This window comes from Neovison vison, chromosome 1 (genome assembly GCF_020171115.1).
Source record: "Neovison vison isolate M4711 chromosome 1, ASM_NN_V1, whole genome shotgun sequence".
In the NCBI taxonomy this organism is placed as follows: Eukaryota; Metazoa; Chordata; class Mammalia; order Carnivora; family Mustelidae; genus Neogale; species Neogale vison.
In genome coordinates this window covers 289,688,567-289,710,281 of record NC_058091.1, presented here as the reverse complement: position 1 = coordinate 289,710,281, position 21,715 = coordinate 289,688,567, and the positions used below count along the sequence as shown (strand labels likewise).

Genomic DNA, 21,715 nt, shown 5'->3' with positions numbered 1-21,715 from the left:
GGGGGAGACCTCCCTTTAGGGCCCATTTTAATACTTTTCTTAGAAAAAGCTTTGCAGGAGTCTTGGGAAGTTTCTCAGCTGGAAATGGGCACCATTTGCCATCCATCAGCCCTCTGGCACACCCTTCCTTGTGGCAAAGTAGGCAGACATGGGAAAATGGTACCTTCAAGCACACAGCCCATCTTCCTAGAGACGATATTCACTTAACGACTATCATTAGTAAGGAAGAAGGCACCTCGGAGATATTTTTTCTCTTCTTTTATCTTGAAACAAGTTTCTCCTATAACTCTGTGGACATGTTTAGCCCCAAGTGCCCGTGCATATCAGACATATCAGACTCAGCAAGGCTGAGTCCTTGACCCACACGTATATCATACAGACTATATGCAGGTGTTGTACAAGGATGGTGACATGTTTATTTTCGCCTGCCTGGCCACACTTAACACCTGGTGATCTCCCCATCTAAACCAGACCCTGCCTCCCTCTTCTCCCATTTTAATTTTCTATCTTCCCACCTTAATTTGGTTTTATTCATCACGTGTATCTCTACTGGCTTTTTTCTATGTATTTATCTGTTGGTTTGTGCTCTGTTTCCCCAACTGGGATACAAAACAAAATCATGGCTTTTTGCCGCCCCCCTCCCCGTGGCTCTCTCCACATGTGGGTCCCTAGTAGGCATTCAGATACTTTGCTTGCATGTGTATCTTACACAGAGTGTGTTCCTAAGAAGGGGGTGGCCAATGAGTGTGTGTTGGAATGAACAAACCCAAACAGGCGTGTATCTAGGTACAATAGATCAGAAAGTAGAAATAAAGGCCCAGAGTTTCTTGAAAGGGCAGGTGGAGCATGGCATGGCGTTCATGTCTATGTGGCCCAAGTCTGCAAGAGGACTTTCCCTCTGTAGTTTCTCCGTGCAGCTATGTTAAGGAATCCCCAGGACTTGATCAAGAAGATTTCACCTGCAAGCTTCACCTGCTACCACCATCCGCCCAGCTCCGCAAGGGCCAGGGGTTAGTTTAGGAAAGGGGAAGGAGGGCAGAGAGGGCACTCTCTCCTGCTTCATCAGCAGCTGGTACTTGCAATGTAGTATCCTCCTTATGGAGCATAAGACTCTGGGTATAATTCTAGCTCCTTCTCAGAAAATGACAGGGTTAAATGATATTCTGGAAAAATCCCATGATTGAGGAAAAGAGAAGCGCAAATAGGGTTGGAAGAAGTGTAGGGAAGGAGGGGCCTGATGGAATCATTCTGACTTAGAGTCAGAGTCAGACAGACCTGGGTTTAGATGGCAAGTTGTCACTTTTGTGTTTCTCTCTTTGACCAACTTTCTTAATTGCTTTAACTCTTCTGTCTCCTCAGCTGTGAAATGGATTAATAATACTCACTAACAAGTTTGGGTTGAAGATGAGAAGAGATAATCCTCTAAAGCATGAGAAGTATTAAATTTGAAAGAAGAGCGACTATTGGGAAGATACAAAGCAAATAGGAGACCAGGAAGGAGAGAGAAAAGGGAAAGATGAGAAAATGAAGATCGCATTGATCATAATGGGGGATGGAAGAGGATTTCCTGTACCTGATTCGGGCCTGTGAACACACGGAAACCTGCAGACAGCTGCTTACACTCACATTCCGTGAGGGGAATTGCGGAGGAGGTGAGGTTCAGGGAAAATCACGAGCACAGAAGAGAGACTACATAAAGCCACCAATGGCTGGTGACCCCGGGTCTTCTCACATTTTGGGTCCCCACTGGAGAGAGAGTCTGAGTGGAAGGAGAGGGCTCAGGGTCTAGTCCTAGCTCTCGGGTGTCTCTGAGGAAATGGCTGCACTCCTCTGGGTCTGTTTCCTTGTCATTGCTTGAGGTGATGGTACCACCTCCTGGGGGCATGGCAGGGGGAGGCAGCTTTGTGAGGAGGCTTAATGCCTTCCAAAGTCATCGGCCTTGAGTATCTATTTATTGCAGTTAACAGTTAATCATGAATGGCTTTCCTTTTATTTCTCCTTTATAATACAGCTAAGTTACCACATTGTTTTCATTTGGAAATTGTGCATCTTGGGTTTTATTATCTGTGGATTTCCGTTCAGGCAAGGGGCGGGGTGGGGGTGTAGCCAATGTTGGGCTCAAACAAGGCAATAGATTTGCCAGGGTGAGGACTGCTGTGTCAGATGGCCTCTCTCCAAGCCCCCATGGCAGGCTTAATCCCGGAGCCCCAGGCAACAGGTTCAGAGCTCAGCCCAGACCCTCTGGCCAACCCTCAGCTGACCCACGTGCCCCTGGTTTCCACTTACGGCTCAAGGAAGGGCACATCTTGGGGATCCTGGAAGAGGAGGTCTGCAGGTACCAAGCTCTCAGCAGGTGTCTCCAGGCTGGAGTCATCTCTCCCAGTCAGAAAACGAGCCCCTGGCGAAGCAGGTCAAAGGAAGGGCTCCAACTGCTCATGGGCCAGCTGGACTTTGAGTTTAGGATGGAAGGGGAGGAGCTCTGGGGGGAAGGGGGGTCCTGGAGTGGTTACTGCCTTCACTTGCGACAAGTCCCAGAGCTCCTAGGGCAGGACCTCAGGGAGAAAAGTTCCCAGTCCGTGCCTTAGGGGAGAGAAAAGAAAAGAAGGTGGAAGAGAGAGAAGAGAAAGAAGGCAGGCAAACAAAGTCAAGGCCTTCTGGAGGAGTTTGGTTAGTTTTCTGTTCTAGCAGTTTCTTGTTAGGAGGAGCATCTGTCCGTGAGGGTGGTGGTGGCTGTGGAGAGGAGGTGAGGTTCCAGAAACAGTTGAAGAGGTCAGAGACTGAGAAATGAGGCGTGTGAACCCGAGAGAGAAAAGGAGGATGTGTACGAAGTGAGTGGATGAAGAAATTGCTGTGGGTATGGAGGGACTCTGAGGAGGAGAAGGGGACTATGGGAAGAGGTGCTGCTCCCCGGGGAAGGAGGAGGGGCACAAAATAGCTAGGAAGGCTCTGGACAACAGTGCATCCCAGTAGGGCAAGAAGTTGAGACCTGAGGAGTCAGGGTGCTTTATTCTTATGTTTTAATTTCTTCCTTCCTTCCTTCCTTTTTTTTTTTTTTTAAAGCTTTTGTTTATTTATTTGACAGAGAGAGATCACAAGCAGGCTGAGAGGCAGGCAGAGAGAGAGGGGGAAAAAGGCTCCCCGCTGAGCAGAGAGCCTGATAGGGGCTCCATCCCAGGACCCTGAGATCATGACCTGAGCCAAAGGCAGAGGCTTAAACCCACTGAGCCATCCAGGTGCTCCTATGTTTTAATTTCTAACATTCCCATTTGTCCCTCCTGCGTCCTCCACCCCTACTATCTCCATAGGTGACTATTTCACATATTTAATATGTATCTTTTGGTTGGCATGTCTTCTTAGAAAACTGGTATTGTGTGGCATGGATGTGTTCTCAATTTCTAAAAATATGTCCTTTCTCTTTTGCTCAGAGCCATGGTTTTAGACCCATCCAGGTTGTTCTCAGTACTGTGGCAGACTGAGAGTCAGTGCGCCTGTGTGTGGCAGAACCTAAGGGGGACAGTGACAAGGCCATTTGGAACTTGGTGGGGAGGGTCCTGTACACAGAGGGTGCAGAGGGCTGGAAGAAAGAGGCAGGCTGCTCTGGATTGCTGGAGGGTGGGGGTGGGGTGAGGGTGGTGGGGGAGGAATGGGGGGATGGGAGAGTGGTGTGAGGAATGGGGGCTTAGGGGGCCTCTAAAAAGCAGCAGAGCTTCTGAGGCTTTTCTTGGGGGCAGCCACAGGCCAAGTACATCTCTATACGGTCCTAGAATCTTCCCAGTTTATATAGAGGACTAAACTAGGTTAACTGGATTCTTTCTTAGAGTTTCCACCTCTGAGGTAGACCGTACAGAGGGTTCCAACCATACTTTCTCCAGGCAGAGCCTTCGGAACAGCTCTCAGTTTGGGAAGGGTGAGCAGAACGTACTTTCTAGGACAAAGGAGGGATGACGTGCTTCTACGCGCCGGGGTCCAGCTCTGAGGGCTGCAGGAGGTCTCATCCTCTCCAAGACCTCCTGCCACAGTGGTGGGGGTTGGGTGCATACCATACAAGGGGACCTCTTGCATCACCCCGCGGGGAGGCCATCTGGCTCGGTCACATTCTCCACGGACATCTAGGTAACAACATTTTACCCCAAATGCCCAGAGGAGGTGAGGGCCCCAGGTAAGCACAGAAAGTGTTTCAAGTTCATTGTGAATTGTCCCAGGATGGGCTCCCAGCTCCCAGGCCATTCTGCCTTGCGGGATCTCAGGAGTGGCTAGGGCAGCTGGCTGGCCAACGGTCATGTAGGCAAGCCCGTACTGGGGGCAGCCAGTCTGTCGTGCCAGAGGTGAGGACATGTTGAGTTGCTGAAGTCTGGAGTCTTCAGCTCCACTGGGCTGTGATGGGTTTTGTGCTTGTGAACACTGTAGGCTGCAAACTCCTTTGACTTAAGATTTTTCTTGGGTTGTCAGCTTAGAGACTATTGTGGTGAGAGGCACCCAACACCATTGGGGGCTGCCTTGGGTGGGGAAGCCAAACACCGCATGCTCCCTGACATCAAATAGAGAAGTTGCACCTTCATTATTTAAAAGGGAAAACGGGCGCCTGGGTGGCTCAGTCAGTTAAGCATAAAGTTCTTGGTTTTATTTCAGGCCTCCCTCTCAGCCCTCCTTGGGCTCCCTGCTCAGTAGGGAGACTGATGGAGAGTCTCTCCATCTACCCCTCTGCCACTCCTGCGTGTGCACGCTCTCTCTCTCTCAATCTCAAATAAATAAATAAATAAATCTTGAAAAACATAAAGGGAAAAACTTTTTTTTTTAAGTGAAAACATTTATTCTGATTATCATAATACAGGACACATTCTTTGTGAAAACAGACTTAAGTCTAGAAAAGCCCAAGGAAGAAAGGAAAAACCTCAACAGATCTGACCATTATATTTCAGAAAAGAATCTTCCAGAAATCCTTTATTACATGTGTACGCCTGTGTATACACACACCATTTCATTTCGTAACCTGCTTATAGTCAATAATACAGCCTTTTATGCAAAAAATATAGATCTGAGTCACGATTCCTACTTCCTTCACAATATGCTGTCACCTGTTTTATTTGATTTTGGAAAATTCTTTGGCCATGATTGTTTCAGTATTTCTTCTCCTGATGAGATTTCAGTTGCACATATATTACACCTTTTGTGATTGTGCCACAGTTCTCAGAGGTTCTGTTATGTTACCCCCCCCCCCCTTTATTCTCGCTGTGTTTTAATCTAGCAAGTTTCTATTACTCCTCTTCAAGCTCACGGATTCTTTCCTCAGCAGGGTCCCGTCTGCTCATGAGCCCATTGGAGACAGTCTTCATTTCTGTTACAGTGCTTTGGATTTCTAACCTTTCCTTTTGATTCTTTCTGAGAGCTTTCCTCTCTCTGCTTACATTATCCATTTGATACTACGTCATGTCTGCCTTTTCTATTAAAGCCCTTAACATATTAATCATTTTTACTTTAAATTGTTCAATAATTCTAAAATGTGTGTTGTGTCGGAGTCTGACTCTACTTCTTACTTTGTCTCTAAAACTCTATTTTTTTTTTCTGTCAGTTTAGCATCTCTTGTAACTTTCTGCTGGAAGCTGGGCATGTTGCATTGGGTAATAGGATCTCTGGTGAATAAATCTTTGGTGTGAGGTTTTATGTTAATCTGGTTAGAAGTTGGGGTGTGTTTAAGGTTTGCTGTAGCTGTAAGCGCCAAAGGATTCAAATTCCTGTAGTGTCCTTATTTTTGGATTTCTTGTTGTCTTAGGGCTTGCCTTAAAAACTCCATAAATGGGGTCAAGATCTAGCACCTCTTTGAGTTGTAATTCACCATCATTACACAGGAAACTTAAAATATTATGATTAGGTCTCAGTCTTTTAGTGGGTCTATGTCTCTGGACTGGGATGGCCACGTGTGTTTTTCCAGGGTAAAAAAAAAATTTTTTTTTTAAACCTCCTACCCTCTACTGTCCTTCCTGGCCTTAATTTTCCCAATCTATTTCCTTGAAACCTTGACTTTCTTCTTTATTTCTTTCTCGTCAGTGAGGTAGGAAACAGAGACGGGGCTGGAGAGGGAGAAATGCCCTTCATGCAGCAGGCACAGGGCTCTGATCTGGTCATTTCCCCCAGAGAAGAGATCTTTACTAAAGTGAAGTCTCTGTGCATATTTCACAATGATTATTCTTCCCCTTCCCCAGCCAGAGCAATGAATGGAGCTTTACAATGACAACTTAATGATATTCCTCTTGTAGGTATGGCTCCTAACACTCTGGGGGGCCTCCGGTGACTCTAGAAACTAGGGAGCTTCTCATTCTCAAGCTAGTCCATACTCAGCAATTTGTCCAAACTACTGCTTAAGTGTTTCTTGAAGTTATGGCTCCAGTGGCTTCTGTTCCAGGTAAAGAAGGTCTAGGCTATGACTTTCAAGATTTGTCTGTATCCCTAGATTTCACAGTGACAAGCCATCCAGCAACTTCGATTCCTTGAGAGGTTCAAGAAAATTCATTCATTTTCCCTTTGTTCAGCTTCTTGTAAGGATGTTGATGGCTCAGCTATATGCTGAAGAGAAAGTTGGAGGTCTCCATATATTTTACTTAGTAAGTCCCTATTGACAGATAGCTGTAATTATTGCATATCCTAGGACATAGAATTTTGTGCTCTAAATGAACTAGTTCCCGTTTTGGATAAATCCTTGAAGAGGGCTTTCCAGGTCAGAATGTCTGTACATTTAAAATGCATTCCAGTAAGAAGGCATCAACTAACACTGCACAAGACTGTTTTCCAAGATGGTGGGTCTTTTTGATCACTTCGGAATTACAGTGATATCCACTGATTCTGAAAGCTGGATGAGGGACAAGCTTAGACTGCCTCAGATCTTCGTCCTCTGTCTGAGAGTCACTTGAAATAGCGATCTAAGATCTGACCCGAGGTTCACAGGCAAAATTACGATTAGACAGATGTTATCTCAGGGAACCCTGGGTGGCTCAGTCAGTTAAGCATCTGCCTTTGGCTCAGGTCATGATCCCAGGGTTTAGAGATTGGGCCCTGCATCGGGTTTTTCCCTCTTCCTCTGGTGGCTGCTCCCTCTGCTTGTTCTCTATCTCTCTCTGACTCTTACAAATAAATAAATAAATGAAATATTAAAAAAATAATAAACCGGTGTTATGTCTGAGTTATTAGGGAGTTTAAGAGACATCCGCTCTGGGTCTTTTTCTTTTTCCTTCACACGGATTAGGTATGATTTTCTCCATTATATATGGGACTGGAGAAGATGAGAAAGGACCCCAGTTCACATGACTGGTGACTAAGAGGGGCAGGATGTCAGTTAAGAGGCTTGCCATCTCTATTTCTCATACAATGAATTATTTTGAAGCTTAATATGTTTTATCAGGTAGGAAAATATTGGAATCTCCCCTCGAGAAAGGTAACTGATAATTATGGAAACCATGGGAAAGCCATGGGTAAGTATTGGGGAAAATTATTAACCTGAAAAATTCTGTTGTCAAGTTAATAATTATAGGGGATTTTTTTTTTCCAAGCTCATGTTTGCTAATGATTTATCAGTTAAGTCTGAGTGAACTTGGCTCTTTGATCCTAGTACTTCTGCCAGTGACAGAGCAGGGTCCATCAGAATTACTGAGAATAAATCATACTTTTCTGAAGTGATCCTTTCTCTTTCCTAACTTGCTTAGGAGTCCTGGAGTGGAAGGAAAGGGAAAATTCTGGAAGGATTTCAGATAAAACCCAGTGTACTGGAAACCTCATATTACAGGTGTCTTATTTCACTGTGAATGGACTGTGAAGGAGGGCAGGGGTAGAGTGCTCAGAATGAAGTAAAGAGACGGCAGGTGAGTTCAAAGAGAACAACTGCGTGGAAATGTGCTCTGGTACCAAAACCCTTAGCATTTCATATAGCACTGATTTTCTTGAAAACACTCAAGAAGTTCTCAGAAGTCACATGAAGCAAAGCTGAGTGGTTGACTTTGAAACAGTGGTTGGATTGTACTCTAAACACTTAACACCTCAGATCAGATGCACAATGGCATAGGATACTACTTCCAGACAAAGGGTAAGGAAAAAATGCACACATTCGCAGTCTCAACAGAAATATATGAATACATTTTTTTCAGTTTCATTTTACAGACATAGACACAATCAAACTGAAATCCACAAGGACAGATTATAAGTCATTATATAATTATTTTCATTTGTATTACATGATGAGTTTCACAATACATGGATTCTCTGTTTTAATGCATCAGACAGTTTGGAACCAAGTAAAGCAGTAAAATATAAAATAATATAACAGTTATGTTAAAGTCAGGAATGTTACATGGCCAGTACATCCAATATGCCACTGAAAGACAGTCAAAGCATGAGACGTGATATCTTTCATTTCTAAATAATAAGCAGCTTTGGAGAAAGGACTGTAGGACAAGAAGGGGAGGTACTTACTTCTGAAAATTCAAATTCCTTTAATTTGTTTATTAGGATGAACTGTTCTGACCAGGCTCATTTGGAATCATTAGACTTAATATTTTTAAAAGCCAGTCTGGAGAGCAGGACACACAATGGTTACCTCAGCTTCCCAGACTAGTGTGTGGTGCCCAGGAGGACAGAGAGTTCATCATAAGGATTCCTGTATCCTGGCATGGAGCCTGGCACACAGTGCCTGTCAAGCATCACTTAGTAATGGGTTTGGCCCAATAATTGACAGGTAGTTGAGGAAGATCTGTATTTAAAAGGAGGATCTTGGGGCACATGGGTGGCTCAGTCGTTTAATGACCCACTCTTGACTTTGGGCCAAATCTTGATCTCAGGATCCTGGGGTGGAGCCATGATTTGGGCTCCATGCTCAGCAGGAAGTCTGCTTCTCTCTCTCTCTCTCTCTCTCTGCCCTTCCCTCAGCTTCCCCGCCTGCTTGCCTGTGCTCACTCTCTCAAACACACAAATAAATCTTTAAAAAAAAAAAGGGTGGGTCTTGAACATCCAAATTAATCTCTTTTTGGTTAAATGTATGGGAGATACTTTATCTATATGTATTTTGCATAGGGCCCTTAGCAGCCGGACTTCTCCAGTTGCTCATTCCCTTGAATGTTGTAACCAGAGGACAATGTCTCTTCCAGTGGTAGCAGAATGAGTTTCAGTGTAGAATTTGGCTCCCCATAGTTGGGTTTGCTCCTAACTGGGAGATGAGCTGGGAGAAGGCTGAGTGCTTAAATATAGGCACTCAGATACAGTGAATTATCTAACCAGGACCTTTTATTTATATCCTGTTCTTATAATGATTATTACAAAATTGGCTGACTAAAATTGCAAATTAAAAATTGATTCACGGTGCAAAAGAAAAACAAAGGAAATTTTCCAGAAGAGCAAAAGGAACTGACTTATCACCTATAGGAAAAAATTCTCAAATAGAATGAAAAAACAAAGTCTAGCTATTTGCTGTTTATAAGATGCACTTAAAACATAGTGACTCTAAACAATTGAAAGTAAGAAGATGGAAAGAGACCCACAATAGAATTAACCAGTGGAAAGAAAGCTAGTGGAGAAATATTAATATCAAAAAAAGAGACAAAACATCATTAAGGACAAAGAACATCATATTTAACAATGATAGACATAATTCATTAGGAAGATTGAACATTTAAATCTATATATACTTAATAATATAGCCTCAAAACAAAAACTGATAGAATTACAAAGAGAAAGGGGGAATTTCTATAATCCTAGATGACTGTAACTTACTTACAAATAACCTCAAAAAATTATATCTCAAGTAGCAAAAGAGATGAATCTTATGAACACAAAAATCTTAAAATAAAATTTTAGCAAGTTGAATAAAGCAAAGTTTGTAAAAATACGTCATAATGAAGTAGAATTCATTCCAAGAACATGAGACTAATTTAATATTAAAGCCTTTCTCCAAATTAATTCTGTAATAATTTATGTATTTACCAAATAAAAGGGGAAAGCCACATTTTTGTATCAATAGGTGTAGAAAAAAATTGTTGTCAGTAGATGTAGAGCTTTTAACACCAATTTGAGATACGAAATCCATACCAAATTAGGAATGAAAGGAATTTCCTTAATATATCTGAGAGTATCTGTAAAAACATATAGGAAACCCTATACTTAATGGTGAACTTTTGGTAAAATTCTCTTTAAAGTCAGGAACAAGAAAGAATATCTACCTTCAACATCCTACCAGAAATCCAACCCCAAGAAATAGATCAGAAAGAAGATACAAGAGATGTATATACTGGAAAAGAAGAAACAAAGTTGTTAACATTCTGATGATATTTGTAAATTACCATAGTTGTAAAAAAGGAAACCCAAGAAAACTTACAAACTACAAGAACTAATAATTAGAGTTCAATGAGGTTTCAGGACTCAGAATCATTATTTAAAAATTGTGGTTTCTATATATAAACAACAACTTCTCAGAATACAATAATTTTAAAAAAGATACCATTTACAATAGCAACAAAAATTTTGTAGTGCCTATGAATGAATCTACTAAAACACAAGCAGATATTTATGAAGAATAGCATAAAACTTTAGTATATACCACAGACAATGAAGCTGTAAACCATGTTCATGATTAGGACACAATAGTATAAAGGTCTCACTTCTTCCAGAATTAACACAAAAATTCAATTAACAAAATCTAATTCCTAACACAATTTTTTTAAAAAGTTGATAAGCTTATCTCAAAATTCACATGAAAATGTCAAGAACAACCAGAAAAATCCCAAAGAAGAGATGGAGATATAGGAATTGATATACCAGATAACAAGGCTGCATAAAACTGGGGTACTTAAAACAGGAAACATCAGGGCAGAGATAGATGAACCAACCACTGGACTGGAAGAGAAATCTAGATGGAAGATTCAGACATATGTGAACCTTGTAGATGACAGAGATGACATAAAAGATAAGCAGGTACAGAGCGAATTAATTAGGACAATGAAAGTTAAAATAGCAACAGTGTATCATTGAATGCTCATCAAATTGTCAAATATCTGAAAATATCAGGTAATGATTAAAGAAGGAATGGAATCATCCACACAGCTGCTGGTGATGTATGTGGGTACAACTGCTTTGGAGAACAATTTATCAATAGTGAGAAAATGTCAAGGTGTATGTTTCATATGATCCAACAATTACACCCCTAGATGTATAGCCTAGAGAAAATATGACAAGTTCTTAAAAAGTGAAGCTTGCATCCAAATAGCTCCAGTTTCTTGATTTTTTGGTTATATGATTGTATACATATATATAATTTATTTGCTACTCCCAATATTAATCAACTTTCCATTTCTATTATTACCAATGTTCCTTGCAGAGTCATTGGTAATAATAGAAATGGAAAGTTGATTAATATTGGGAGTAGCAGATAAATTAAATATATGTATACAATCATATAGCTAAAAAACCAAGAAACTGGAGCTATCTGGATTTCATAAACCCAATGCTGAAAGAAAAAAAATCAAGGTGCAGAATGGTATATGTTGTTATATATGTAAAATTCATAAGCACCCAGGATAATTATATATATATATACATCTATATATATATATATTTATGCGTGCATATATATGTGGTAAATGCATTTTTAAAATGGCCAGAAAGGGTACACAATTGCAGGATTGTAGTTGTCCCTGGAGAGGGAGGTGTAGAGAATTTGGTTACTGAGAGATATGTACTATTGCATCTGTGATGCTTTGCCTTTTTTTTTTTTTTTTTTCAAGGTCAGAAGCAGAGTAAAATATTAGTATTTGTGAAATTCGGGTGTTGGTAAATGTGTCTTTGTTATATCCCCCTCTGTAACTTTCAAGTGTGTATGAATTACTTTATGCAATCAATAGAAGATGATAAGTGGGAGATTAAATCATAGCTGAAGTTTTAGGTGAAGACAGGATAATTCTAGGTAGGAGGAATCGAACAAAAGAAAATGCGGATTTGGGGGCATTGAGATTTGTGGTTTAAACTTCATTTGGGAAAGTTGATTGTGTATCAGATTTGGGAACTCTCCTTTTGATCATTCTTGGTTGTTCCCAGAAGGCCCAAGGAACTTCTGAATGTTTCCAAGCATATTTGCATTTTTTAGGCTCTGGTCTGGCACATGAATACAGACTGGGTGATCTTGAGGGCAGTGGAAAAGGAAGATGTAGTACTTAGCTGAGTTGGAAGCAAGATGTCAATTTTGATTTAGATTTGTTAAAAAAAAATACAGAGGTGTTGAAAGATAAGCATAAAAGGGCATGCCTGAAGTAAATCTCTTTGAAGAGTGTTCTAAGAAAAATACTGCAGCATATGATATGTGTTTTATTTCCAGAAGGACTTAGCATGACATTTTCCCCTTCATTTGTTTCTTTATTGTTTTGAGAGAGAGGGCAGAAGGAGAGGGGGAGAGAGAATCTCCAACAGATTCTCTGCTGAATTTGGAGCCCTTGGTGGGATTGGATCTCACAACCCTGAGATCAAGACCTGAGCTGAAATCAGGACCTGAGCTAAAATCAGGAGTTGCAGCCTTAATCAACTGAGCCACCCATGCACCCTTTCCCCTTCTTTTAAAAAAACACATCCTGGGGTGCCTGGGTGGCTCAGCAGGTTAAGCCTCTGCCTTCAGCTCAGGTCATGATCCCAGGGTCCTGAACCACATCAGACTCCCTGCTCAGCGGGGAGCTTGCTTCTCCGTCTCCCTCTTCTGCTCCCCACCACTCATGCTCTCTTTCTCTATAAATAAAAAAAAAAATCTTAAAAAAAAAGACATCCTAATAAAGTGTGTTGAAGCAAAGGAAAAAGTTCTTAAAATTGTATTTTCATAAAATACTTGTTTGACATGTATATAGAAATATCCTCCAAAACCGTTGCTCAGGAAGTAATTTATTGATTCGGTTTAAACCAAGCCTCGTTACCATTGCAAAAACAGTTGCTCTAAAGAAAGGTAGAAAAATACACCATAAGGTCACATAGTTCAGTAACAATATCAATATTGATCATGTTAAGTAAAACTACCGGCAAGCGTCATCTAAGCTTATCTTGGAATTTGTAATAATTTACGGAGTGAATGGGTGTCACCTTAAAAAACACCTGTGACATTTTACAAATTGTTTCAAACACATTTATAAACACAGTAATAAAACTTCTTGTGCTCCCTTTTCTTATCCCAGTGTTCACCAACCCACATCCATGTAGTGTTTTATTCGACTGATGTCTTCTAGACTTTCCTTAAAACAACAAAAAAATCACATTCATAAAAATATCTGTGCTTCAAGTCTGTTTGTCAGCCTAAGTTTGAATGTGAACCTGATCATAATAAGAGAAAAATGCTTGAAACTTACGCTGGCAGCACAAGTCCAGGGGTGAGGTGGGATAGGAGGGGGAGGTTGTGGGTAAAAGAATTCCACTGTAGGTGTCAAGATCTCCCAAGTAGAACATGCTTTTCCAATCTCAAGAATGGGTTCAGTCTCACCTGCGTGGTTTGGAGGGACTCTCAGAGGCAAATGCAGCAGGAATCTGCTTCCCTGGCCTTTGAGGTCTTTTTCTGGGCCTTTTCAATCAACCTATTTCCTATATCCCTGCCCAGTCCCACCCTACCCCCTACCCACAACACTTCAAGATTGTTATTAAATGGAAGCTCTATCTCTCTGTCCCTAAGAGATAGGGGAGATGTAGAATGTATACCACTTGGTTAGTAAATTGTAGGAAGTCTGGTGAGGTTAAGGTTTCAGATGGGATTCTGACAAGAAGTGGCAAATTAGAATTCGTTTTCTTGCAGGACATGCATTCCATAATCCTGGGAAATTGGCTGTATATTTCTTCTCCTGCTCATCACTAGTTATATGAATGTTGTGTCTGGTGACTGACACTCCAAATTTTTCATTTAGAAGTAAAAGTGTGCCCAAGAATTAAAGCATGTGTTACCAACATAAGCATGGTTGGTCTGTGGTTCTTCAATGGAGGCCATTTTGGAACGTGCTACTCACGTAAGAAACTGCTCATTGTTCTTGTGAGACATGGTATGAAAGAATTAGGAGACAGAGAAGAATCTGTAAGGCAGACCCCCACACTATTCCATAATTCTTCACACAAGCATGGACAGTAGGTGAAGGTTTCTAGATATAGACCCATTAAAAAGAAAAGGTTATCATTTTACACTTAATACGATGATTTTGTCAGAAATGATTGTTAGTAATGTGGACGAATCATCCCATTCAAAAGGATTCCATTTTTAAAAATGGTTTGGTCTTTCCTTTGTTTCACGATATTTAAGAGTTTCTCATGTTGCTCATTCTATCTCACCTTATTTTTAGCAGCTTCTCTTATAAAAGTGATGGGGTAGAGGAAGGAAAAGTGTATTTTGCAATCATATGGAAAGACGAAGACCAAGGAAGAAATTGTTTTGGTTCAACGTATATCAACAGTTGCCAGATTATAGATCCCTTAGCAGCAAAAATGCTTCCAGAAAATTGTTTCAGACACACACATGTTATTCTGCTTATTTACCCATCAAATAAAAATAAAGGAAGGGTAGGCAAGGGAAATAAACATTTATTGAGCTAGGCACTGGACTGGGTATATTGTCAATAACATGAATAGAAATATAACGACCATATCATAAAGAAATGTCTAAGATTTTGTTTGGCAAGCATTGTTTTTGGCGTGCAGTAAAAGTGAGGATATTATGACAATAGCAGTTAGCTTAATCTCCCATACTACTGGCAAGGATTTAATGGTCCAGTTTGTCTCCTTGAAACAGAAGGAGGCAAACAAATAAATCCACGGAAAACAGAAAGTACAATGTGCAATAACCGAAATCTTACAGAATTAAAAATTCAAGATAAATCAGACAACTATAGTCCTCTAAAATTCTTTAAAGCTAGAAAACAAAAAAGTAGGCATTATAATAAATACAAGCAGAAATGTGTTTTTGAATCAAAACAAGACTATTTCTGATATATGGCTGACTTTTCCCATACCATTAGATATTTGATGGCTAAAATCAAATAAGGAAAATATTTATTTCTAGGGGTGTTAGGGAAGTCAAATTGTGAGAAGTATCATTATCATGGCTTTGGGTAACCACCTCGAGGTGACTCATCATTCGGAAAGAAATCTGCACTCTGTGGTTTTGTTGGTCTTTCCTCTGGTGATTTACTAAGTATTCTTTCTGGCCTTTATTTGTCAGCCAGTTTTTATAAAATGTAGAAGTTGTTATTGAGAAAACCTAGCATAAACCAACAAAGTGGTGAATTATAAGGTGTATTCTCATGTAAAAACAAAATAAAACAAAACAAAAAACCAAACCAAAACCAACCCCTAGCAACTTATTGTAACAATCACTTCTAATTTCCCACTTCATGTTGAAGAATTTTGCTTGGTATTTCCTAGGGAGAGAGGTAGTGAGAGATCAGAAAATATGGAAACTTGCTATTACATAGTCTTTGCTTCAATATGGCTTTACAAGAAGACACAGGTCACACAACAGGCTGGTTCTAGATTGCTTTGGTTTCCACATGAGACTCTTATGAAATTGTTTAAAATGAACGATTGAGCACAAAAGCAAGCCTCATGATGCAAGTAACACTCAAGAAGTTCTCAGAAGTCACATGAAGCAAAGCTGAGCGGTTGACTTTGGAACAGTGGTTGGATGGTACTCTAACACCTCAGATCAGCTTAACACCTCAGATTGCTGCACAATGGCATAGGATACTACTTCCAGACAAAGGGTAAGGAAAAAATGCATACATTCGCAGTCTCAACAGAAGTATATGACTACATTTTTTTCAGTTTCATTTTACAAACATATACATAATCAAACAGAGCCACAAAAACAGATTATAAGTCATTATATAATTATTACATGATGAGTTTCATGATACACGGATTATCTGTTTTAATGCATCGGACAGTTTGGAACCACGTAAAGCTGTATAATATAAAATAATATAACAGTTACATTAAACTCAGGAACATCACATGGCCAGTACATCCAATATGCCACTGAAAGACAGTCAAAGCATGAGACGCGGTAGGTATCTTTCATTTCTAAACAATAAGCAGCTTTGGAGAAAGGACTGTAGGACAAGAAGGGGAGGTAGTTACTTCTGAAAATTCAAAAACATCTTAGCAGAAATTTTATAAAACAAATTGTTTTTCAGAGGTATCTTTGCCATACAGATTTTTGACGTCAGATTAACATATTAACAGGATTTTTTTTCTTCAGGATTTGTGAAATTTGCATGGAGAAACTCAGATGGTATTTTGAAGTTTATCCAGGTGAAGCATAATTTAAATGTAACTATTAAAGGTTATTTTTGATGTTACTCCTTCCCTCAGCAAAGGTTTTTAGTGTTCTTGCTCTTTTATTTAATCAGGAGCAGGTAAAAAGTTAATTAATAGAATACCATTGTCTAAGGGTCTCTGTATTCATTGACCACAGTCACATAAACAGGATATGTTTTTCCACTTTACACATCTCAGTACTTCTTGAGATCAGAGCAGAGATCAAAGGAATGGAGGTGGATAAAACAATAAAGGGCATGTGGTACTGTGCGTTATGTACATCTCTTAGCCATAAACTCAGAACACTGAATAGATTACAGTTTCACTTTGCCCAATAAAATTTGGGTTTAACAGACTACTGTTGGCATTTTGTGGAATCCTGAGATGCCCAGACCTCTGGAAATGTCCCATTTCCTATTTTTTTCATTTTATTGAAGTAGATACCATGATGATCTCAGACCCCTAATCACCTACTGAAAGACACAAGCCTAGGGAGAGAGCTATTTGATTTGGATTGTATCTGGTAATCATAGATGAAGTCTAGGTCTTAATTATAAATAGAACTTCTGGTTACAGCATGGGTTTTCGAGCAATCATTTTGTATTTTTAAATTTCTACTTAAGACCTCCAGAACTGAGTCATCGATGTACATTTATGGCCTTTGAATTAATGAAGCAGTTAATGAATTGAGTTTGCAATTTCTAACTATGCAAATCTCTAAATGAGGTGACTAATGACCCTCAATGTACAATGTGGTATCTGTGTGGTATCTGTGTGGTATCTGACTTAACATCTGACCTCGTCCTCTGAGGGGGCCAAGGTCATTGTTGATGAATGACTTAGTTTTTAGTGGATCTCATAGTTGCTAGTGTACATAACTGACTCTCAGAAACAAATACAGGCCAGGCCCTAGAGCAGACGAGCAAAAAGCCTATAAGTACAGAAAGCTAAGAAGAGAAGAAGAAGCCAGGATAGTCAAAGCAAATCAACCTGATTGGACCAACAGATGCCTATCGTTCTCTTGAGCTTTGTGACACTGCACGTTATCAGGTTAAGGGCATGTCAGCAATACTTTCCTGCATTCCACCGCGTCTTTGAAACCTTGGATTTTACTATTGTGCTTGAGCCGAAAAGACAAAACAAGAAATTTGTCCACTGAAGCACACACAAGGCTTTCATCAATGGGAAATCTACGTTAGTGACAATTGGGGAGGGTAATGCAGAGTCATTTGCATTTTTCTGTATGCATACAAGCTTCCACTGTGCATGCATTGTCCTTTTTAGGCCCAGGAATGCGATTTGAAGCCTTTCAAAAGCATATCAATATGTTTTTAAATTGAGTCTCAAGTCATGGGGTAGGGGAGCCGGCATATCCTTAAATCCTAGCAATTTCTCGTTAGACAAAATAAGTTACACTATTCACATCAGCTCTATGATAATTCATTTAAGCAATAAATACAAAAATCTGCGGAACAGTTGCTGGTTGGACTTTGGATCATTTTGTCATTCCCTTTCTGGTTTCTCCATTCTTTTACATAAAACAAGTAAAATTTACTTTCCAATCTATACGCTTTTCTTGCAAAAACAGAACTTTTTTTTTAAAATAAAAGTAAAGAAAGGCACTTTGTAAACTATATACAAATCTGTTTCTTTCTTGTCTACACTAAGGAGATAGAGAAGACAATAAAGGCAGGGCCAAGTCTTTCTGCAAGTGACTACAGCCATGGAGAATCTCAAGAAAGGGCCAGATCTCCTCCAGAACCAAACCACATCCCAGAGCTCTTGAACTCGTGGCTTCTCTGATTCAGTTGGGCACTACAGGACAAGGGGTCAAACTCCTTGGTGGTAAGGGACTGACCCATGTTGGACCAAACCAGTGAAAGCAAGTTTTTGGTACATACCCACCTACCAGGATAGGCCTTAGGCACTTAGGAAAATGGACATTCTGTTAAATGTCAGGGATGCAGCTGATAATAACTTGGGTTCACGCCGAGGTGCCTTAAATCCATTCGTTAAAACTGACCAGAGAACATTTTGTGGTTGGGGTTAGAAGATTCCATAAATCACCCATTGGCTAGCCCATCTCTATGTGCTTTGTAATTTGAATATTTAGGTGTTTGTTTATAAAACCATGACTTTTTATAATTCAGAATGGCTCTGTAAAAACCAGCCATGCAATAGTGGTTTATAATTCATCAGAAAGAAATAAAAACCAGAAGCCATTTCTTTTCCTAAAAATCAAAGGCTCATTCAGTATGTCTAAAAACAAAACAAAACAAAACAAAACAGCTCATGCATCTTCCCTCTACACACATACTTACATGTTATCTTCGACACTGATGCTGTATCTACATAATTTATAGCATAAGACCGACTAGAACTGATGATTTAAAAGTGAAATCAGAAGAGCCAATCCCTGGAGAGTGCTTGTGTGTCTCTGATGAAAGGCAATGATTAGTTAGCTTACTTACGATCAAAGCACTGGGTAAATTATCTTTGCTGGAAAATATTCAATGAGTCATGGAATCAAGGAGCCAGAGTTTGAAAGGATAGTAGAGATGATTGGCCTGACATTTCCTTCAGAGGAAACTGAGGCCCAGGAAAGGCAATTGTTCTGTCGAAGGCAACAGAGCCAGGACTGGAAGCTGGGTCTCTTTACCCCCAGGTCTGGATCCTTCCTCGTACCAGCTGTCTCCTTGATAGGAAATATGCCAGAAGATGAAAAAAGAATCCCACTTAATTCTAATAAAGGGTGTTAATTGACCATGGAATTGTAACCTTGGCTTACTTAGTAAGTGACTAACTAGGGTATTTTGGAGATTTACTTCAAGGTGAGTCTTTCACCATAACATTTTTTTTTTCCCCCACACATGCCGAGTCATCTGCCAAACAGGTTATTTTTGAATTTTCAGATTATCAGAGTGATTGATGTACATTTTGGAGGACAATGAACTATTTTGGGAGAAGTTTGGTCTAGCCTGGCTGGGAAAGGCAGACTTTTGGCAGAGTCTATTCCAGGAGGAGTATATTCCCTAGCCCTCTTGGAGTTGTAAGTACTTTTGCAAAGTCATCGTCTATCACCTTGTAAATTTGAACCCAAGATAGATTTTTCAAAAAGTGTGCCTTCTCCTTACATAGAGGGTCACTGTGTACAAGTGAGACTTGACCTGTATCTCCGAGAGAGTATTGTTTCTGGGCACTAACACACGTTTAGCGGAAGTGGTCACCTGGGACAGTGCTTCTCAAACTTCCTTGTGCACATGATTCATCTGAGGACCATGGTAAGATTGGGATTCTTCAGGTCTGGGGCAGGGGAGCAGAGATTCTTTAGGTCCAGGCAGGGTCAGGCAATGCTGAGACAGCTGGTCCTCAGGGCCTACTTTGAGTAGGAAGGACCTAGGGCACTGGATGAACTTGGGCAACTTTCCCAAATGTTCCCCTCACTCTTAATGCTGGTCTATATTGGGAGACGAGAACTCAGATCGATTTACTCTGGCATTTCTGGAAGCCCTAGCGATGTGTTCACTTGCAAACATCAGGGCCATGGCAGAGTCCAGTTCCTGTCAGCACGGGCTTGCTGGAAGGTGGCTATTTAACTCCCAGAGGGGAGTTCCTATTTCCTACGTCCAGCTAGTGAGTAAACACAGAGAATGGCTTTGCCATTAGATAAAATGAAAAACAGAGGGAGGCAGTTTGATGAGTCATGAATGCTCTCCTTTAAAAAATGGAGATCCGAGCGTTTGAATGCCCTCTTCTCTCTCTGGAAGGCTGCCCTTGGAACTGACATGGGGATTCTTGCTACCAGATCCTTGCCTTTGTAGCTGTTGCCACCACTCCACAGATGCCTGCCTCCTTAGAACTTGTATCTGAACGCTTCTGGGGTGAGTCCTGTCTCTGCCTCTGCCAAGGTTTCGCAAATGGATCTACTTCAGAGAGATACTAACTCCTGGCTTTGCTTACATTTTTTTGGCTGCCCAGAATTTCTCAGAACACCCAAACCAAAAAAGCCCTCCCTCTAAAACAGTATGTGAGAGGTCAAGGCTCACCTTTTTATGGTGGTTTTATGACTATTTATGCGGAGAAGAGCAGAAGCCCCAGAGTAGCCCTAAAATGACAGAAGTGATTTCTAGTCTGTGAAAAGCCCTAAACTTCTGGGTTGATGACTGTTCAAAGTATCACAGAGATAAAAAGAATCAGATAAACTATAGTACGCTATGCTGGAAATTGAATATACTTCCTATTCCTCAGTGGGCTTTGGGTTGCTATGACGTTTTACTCTACAAACAGGGACGCATATACTACTACATACTGCAAATACTCATTATAACCTCAGAGCAGAAAATACCGTACCCACTAAATACGTAAACAGCTGTACTGGGAAGATAGAAAATAGTCTTTTATTTTACCTAAGTGATAGAAAAATAGTCTTCAAAAATACATTGTGAAACTTATGGGTTTATATTAAAGTAGAATTTGTATGTACAGTAAGGCAGTATTTCCATTAGCATCCTGCTGTGATTATCTTTTAAAATTAGTCTTTGGGGAGTTTTTTTTTTTAAACCTAACAGGAGACTAGGGTGTATAATAAATGATCTCTTATGCTGAAATGAAACAGGAAAACATTTTAGAAGAATTTACCACGTGAAACTCATTTACCTGCTGCATTAGAAAATTTCACTTTCCAAAACTATTTTCTCTAGAGGCTTCAGAATAAAATACAATTTAGGAATAGGGAAAAAAATCCATACTTATTAACAAACTCAAACCATTTTAAGAAAAAACCGGAGGCATCATTTTGGCTTGCATATTGGCAACGTATCACTAAGGGGATAGGAACCAATGTAAACAACGTGTCCAGTCTTCTGGAATGCATTCTTTCTTCAAACGGGTCATATTTGGTTAATCCGAATAAAATGAAAGAGGAGTGCAAAAGTTAAGCAAAGGTCAAGCAAAGGTTTGTTGGTTTTCAAAAGCGGTTTTCATGGCATTTTTCTCACATCTATCATCTTCCTGTGGTAAACAACTGTGAGTATTTCATTTCCTTCTGTCACATGTCAAACCATGAAAGCCCCTTCCAGAGGATATACTTAATGGCGCTGTCCCTCAAGAATACTAAACGGTGTGCTTTTATTTCATTGAACACATAATTTTATAACTAACAGCAAAAAAAAAAAAAGTCAATCTACAAATCACAGGAGACAAAACGATTTGTTCTGGAATCAGCTGTTGGAGAAAGAGGCAGCTGGTTGAAAATGGTGCATGACGAGCAAACTATGGGCTGTATAGTGTCATTCTAACCACGTTCTCCAGCATTCTCTAGTAGGGTGCATTTCCCGTACTTTGTAGTGTTACCTGAAAAAAAAAATCACATTTTAACCAATCATTCCGTGAATCAAGCCATCACTGGAAGGAGTGCATA

The 21,715-nt window shown here is 40.3% G+C and overlaps 2 protein-coding genes across 3 annotated transcripts in view; both read right to left on the bottom strand.

Annotated features, from left to right (window-relative positions):
- The window catches only part of AGXT2 (alanine--glyoxylate aminotransferase 2), a 35,482-nt gene extending 32,482 nt beyond the window's left edge, over window positions 1-3,000 (bottom strand). The window contains exon 1 of the mRNA XM_044232866.1: window positions 2,287-3,000. Coding sequence (XP_044088801.1) covers window positions 2,287-2,374 — 88 coding nt within the window. The 5' untranslated portion in view covers window positions 2,375-3,000. The remainder of the gene's footprint in view (window positions 1-2,286) is intronic.
- An 11,542-nt stretch (window positions 3,001-14,542) lies between these two features.
- Window positions 14,543-21,715, bottom strand: part of PRLR (prolactin receptor) — a 175,179-nt gene continuing 168,006 nt past the window's right edge. For both annotated transcript variants that reach the window (XM_044232853.1, XM_044232844.1), the window contains exon 11: window positions 14,543-21,648. In XM_044232853.1, the coding sequence (XP_044088788.1) occupies window positions 21,590-21,648 (59 nt within the window). In that variant the 3' untranslated portion in view covers window positions 14,543-21,589. The remainder of the gene's footprint in view (window positions 21,649-21,715) is intronic.